Genomic DNA, 3868 nt, shown 5'->3' with positions numbered 1-3868 from the left:
CCCCCCCCCCACCTCACCTCCCCACTTATTTCTTGCTTTTTAATAATCTGATGTCACACAACTTAGCTGTACACATCCTGCAGGCCAGCTCTAGGACTGCTCTACGTGCAGATTAGTCTAAATGTTGCTACTGACTTTGTTAGAAACACAGTCACTCATGCAGTATCATGGTGCTTGCTTTGTTCTTTCACTCCACAGCGATGCTATACATAAACAATTAACCATCCATGCCCTTATTAATAATGCTTATACACAGAGAAAACCCTTAATTTCTGTTAATTGTAGCCTTGTTGGGACTGGAGTGGGCACAGTTTGGGAGGGTGGCTTGGATTAACACAAGGGAAAAGCCTAGGCTGGGTGCCAAAGCTTAGAGATGCGTTGCCTTTTCAACATACTCCGGTGGCAGAGGAGGGCTGTAGGGCACTACCAGTCCCCTGCTACTTGATCAAATCTTGTACCCACATAGTAGACCCAGCATTTGCTGGTGTTGTCCCATCTTGTCCTACTTTCTGTTCACACAATGTGCAGTGCATATGCACAAGTCAAAATCCTTCTCTGCTTCTGCTTTGTTTTGCAGGGAAGAGGTCAACCAAAGGTGGGCGCTGCCAACAGAATATTTACCCTACTCTTCAGCCTGCCCCTTACAGAAAGAGCAGGAGGCTTCAGCGAGATCATGGCCCAGAGGCTTGTTCTGTCTCTGTTAGCATGAGAAGAGGTCACTAGGGCTCAGCTGAAAGCTTACACCTGGTAGAGTTCACTCTAATTTTTCTAGTCCTACCATTTCTGGTGAACTAGTGTAAAAATGCTGAAGAGAACAGATACAAATGTCAGCTGCAGCATACCTTCATGTATTTACTTTAGTAAAAACATTTTCCCCTGGAACGGCTTCAGTAATTCGGGATCTTCCCGCTGTGGGTGGGGGGTGGGGGTGGGTGGGGATTCAGTTTCCAACTTTGCTGCTCTATATTGGTGGTGCTGTCCATACTGTGCATGGTCATGCCAGTACATTTTCACACCTGCCAATGTGCAAAGGTGAGGGGAATGGAGAACAAGACCCCAAAGGCTTGATGAATCCTTTGAAGTTATTGTGAAAATGCTCACATGACTTAGAGAGATTTTGGAGCGTGTTCTTCAGCTTCATCTCTTTGTCAGCCTGCTTGGGGGACGTTGCTTGGAGCAGATCTAACACAATGGACGTTAAGGCCCTTAAACTCTGCAGGAGACAAGGATTTGATTGCACTCACTTGTTTCTGGACAGCAGGAACAGGAATTGATCTGGCCTCTACGGTAAGGTACTTCCACCTTGTTGCCTCTCCTGCCATTCCTCAGTCACCACGGTGCTCTCTCGTAACCCTTCTGGCTGATGGAGTCAGCTTCATGAATGCTGAGATGGAAGTGACGTTAGCACATCAGAACCCATTACCTATGTTACTGGCTGTGTAGCTCGGGTGACATTCAAGCTCGAAAAGGCTTTGGTCTGGCCGGAAGAGCAAGGCTCAGGGTATCTGCTGACAGGTGGGACTGTGGTGCATTTGTCCAGCATGTGCCTAGCCTACCTGTGTGACATTGTTGGCTGCAGCCCAACTCCACAATATCCCAGAGCTGTCTGTGGTTAAAACTGTGAATGGACTTTATCTGGACCAGAGATGGCTTATCCTGAGAGCGTGCACTAATGTGGTGAATTCACACTGTGGTTAAATTCTGCTAATCTTTGCTAAGGTGTACTCACCTCCAGGTACACCATCCATGGCATCACCAAAGTAGCCACCAGCAAGTCTGCCACTGCCAGACTCACCACAAGGTAGTTTGTTGTGGTTTGCAAGGTACGTTCCCTCAGCACAGCTAAGCAAACCAGCACGTTCCCAAAGATGACGGCCAAAATCAAAATGCAGTAGCAGAGGGCATAGTAGGCATGTGAGTGTGGCAGGGCAGGCTCTGTAGTGTTTGCCTCACAGGGGATGGTGTCAGTGGCATTAGAATGGTCGCTGGTTCTTGTGAAGAGGGCCATGGGGACCCCGCTGCAAAGAGAAAAAAAGAGATGACTGAAAATCAGAGGTCTACCATAACTGTGGAGAACAGTACCTTTGTGGATGGTGTATGATTTTCATACTTCCTTCATGAATGCTACTTCAAGCCAATTAGAGAGGTCTTTTTTCCTGGTCATATATAGGCAGAGCTTTGCTTAAAGTCTTGTTTGGCCTGCTTTGTTTTTCATTGAATCTAAGCCACGAGAAGAAGGTAAAATTTCACCTAATTTTTGCATCTGAAAGGTGCACCTTACCTACCAGTGCAGCTGTACGGAAAGTTGCAATGGTTTTAAGATGAACCAAAACTGCAGCACAGTACAAGTCAGCCAGGCAAGAGTGCAGTCTGAAAGACACCCATTTGTAGTGCTGAGGAAGACCCAATGCAGTTACCCAAACTAGGGCTTGACCAGAAGCTTGGACCTAGTATCTTTTCTTCTGGGAAGTACTCTCCCCTTTCCTTCATCTTAAAATGTCTTCAGGAGCTTCACACACTCGAGTGCTCAGCCGCCTGGCAGAGAGACAGCACCTGCAATGCTCAAGTACCCTTTCCAACCCTGGCTGCCTGGCAGTAAACACCACCTCCTAAATGACTCTTTTCCGGCACCGTGTTTCTGTCCCAGGCCCTCTGGTTCAAATAACGCTCTGCTTCAGCACTGCCTGCCTTGCCAAAGCTTGACTGTCATTGCTGTCCCCCATTTCATCCATACTGTGCTCTGTGTTTCCCATGTCTGGCCAGAAGATGCATTTCCTGTGTTGAAGAGCAAATCAACTTGTCATTTGGGATGAAATAATGGAAAGATGCTTGCAGGGTACTCTGCACTTCTTTTTCTTTCAATGGATTCATGATTGTGCTCAGGAACCTACCCTTTTGTGATTTAGAACGAGGATGATTTTTTCCAGGAATATGAAGGTTGTTCAGTGACATTTAATCGCTTGTATCTGATTTTTTTTTCTTTGCTAGTGCTCCCATTGCTGAACTCATCATCAGTGTGACAGGTATGAAAGGCAAGGACAAAATGTTGCAATGCCAATGGTATAAATATTGCTCTTTGTTCCAGTTCATCTCTTGAACAGCAGCATCTGTGATGCACGCACTCCTGGAAGCGTAGCAGTGCAATAGGTGTAAGTTGCTCTGGCCTCTTGGCATATAGTCATCCTTAAAACTGGTGTCACTTAGCCCTGCTGCTTTATAGTCAGCAGAGGTCAAGGCCTGAATGAGGTGGAAACTTAACTTTCTTCTGTCCTGTGAACACAGATCCCTCAGGACAGGAGTGAAACAATCTCTTACGGCATGTGTTTGGTTTGAAAGTGCCTGTGCTTGTCTCTCCTCTATCTTTCTTCTGCCTGCCCCTGACAAAACTAATCCTTCCACTGGATCTGAAGGATTTCCTGTAGCCTGAGTGCTGCTGACGAGTTCAGGACTGTGAACAAACAGTCCAGCTGCAGCCACCCAAAGACAGGACTCAGTTTGCAGTATCCCTTGCACCATCACAGCTCCTGCTCTGGGAAATTTGTGTTGTCTGGGGCCTTGAAAGGCTAGATATGTAGCAGTGGAAAAAAACTACACTGAGCAGCTGCCTTGCTGATAAGCAAACCACCACGATGAAGAATGGACAAAACATCATACACAATATAACCAAAAGACTTAAGGCATGTTATTACAGTTTGCCTGCGGATTTCCTGCTCTGTCTCCTGCCCTGTTTTTCGACTCTCACCCGGGGGGTCAATCTTTCCTACCAGCATCCCTCAGAGCTCCCCACCGCCAGCTCTGCCACTCCCCCCAGACCCTGGTCTGCCCCACTCCCCTCCGGCCCTGCTCGTTCTGCCCGCAGCCAGGGTGC

At 47.4% G+C, this 3868-nt stretch overlaps 1 protein-coding gene across 1 annotated transcript in view; it reads right to left on the bottom strand.

The window, feature by feature from the left end:
* The window catches only part of DRD3 (dopamine receptor D3), an 11933-nt gene extending 9923 nt beyond the window's left edge, over positions 1-2010 (bottom strand). Inside the window, exon 1 of the mRNA XM_010139717.1 lies at positions 1730-2010. Within this exon, the coding sequence (XP_010138019.1) occupies positions 1730-2008 (279 nt within the window). The 5' untranslated portion in view covers positions 2009-2010. The remainder of the gene's footprint in view (positions 1-1729) is intronic.
* Positions 2011-3868: the final 1858 nt, after the last annotated feature.

The sequence above is a fragment of the Buceros rhinoceros genome, unplaced genomic scaffold (genome assembly GCF_000710305.1).
Source record: "Buceros rhinoceros silvestris isolate BGI_N320 unplaced genomic scaffold, ASM71030v1 scaffold10187, whole genome shotgun sequence".
NCBI classification, from domain to species: domain Eukaryota; kingdom Metazoa; phylum Chordata; class Aves; order Bucerotiformes; family Bucerotidae; genus Buceros; species Buceros rhinoceros.
This window is presented reverse-complemented; position numbering and strand designations above follow the sequence as displayed.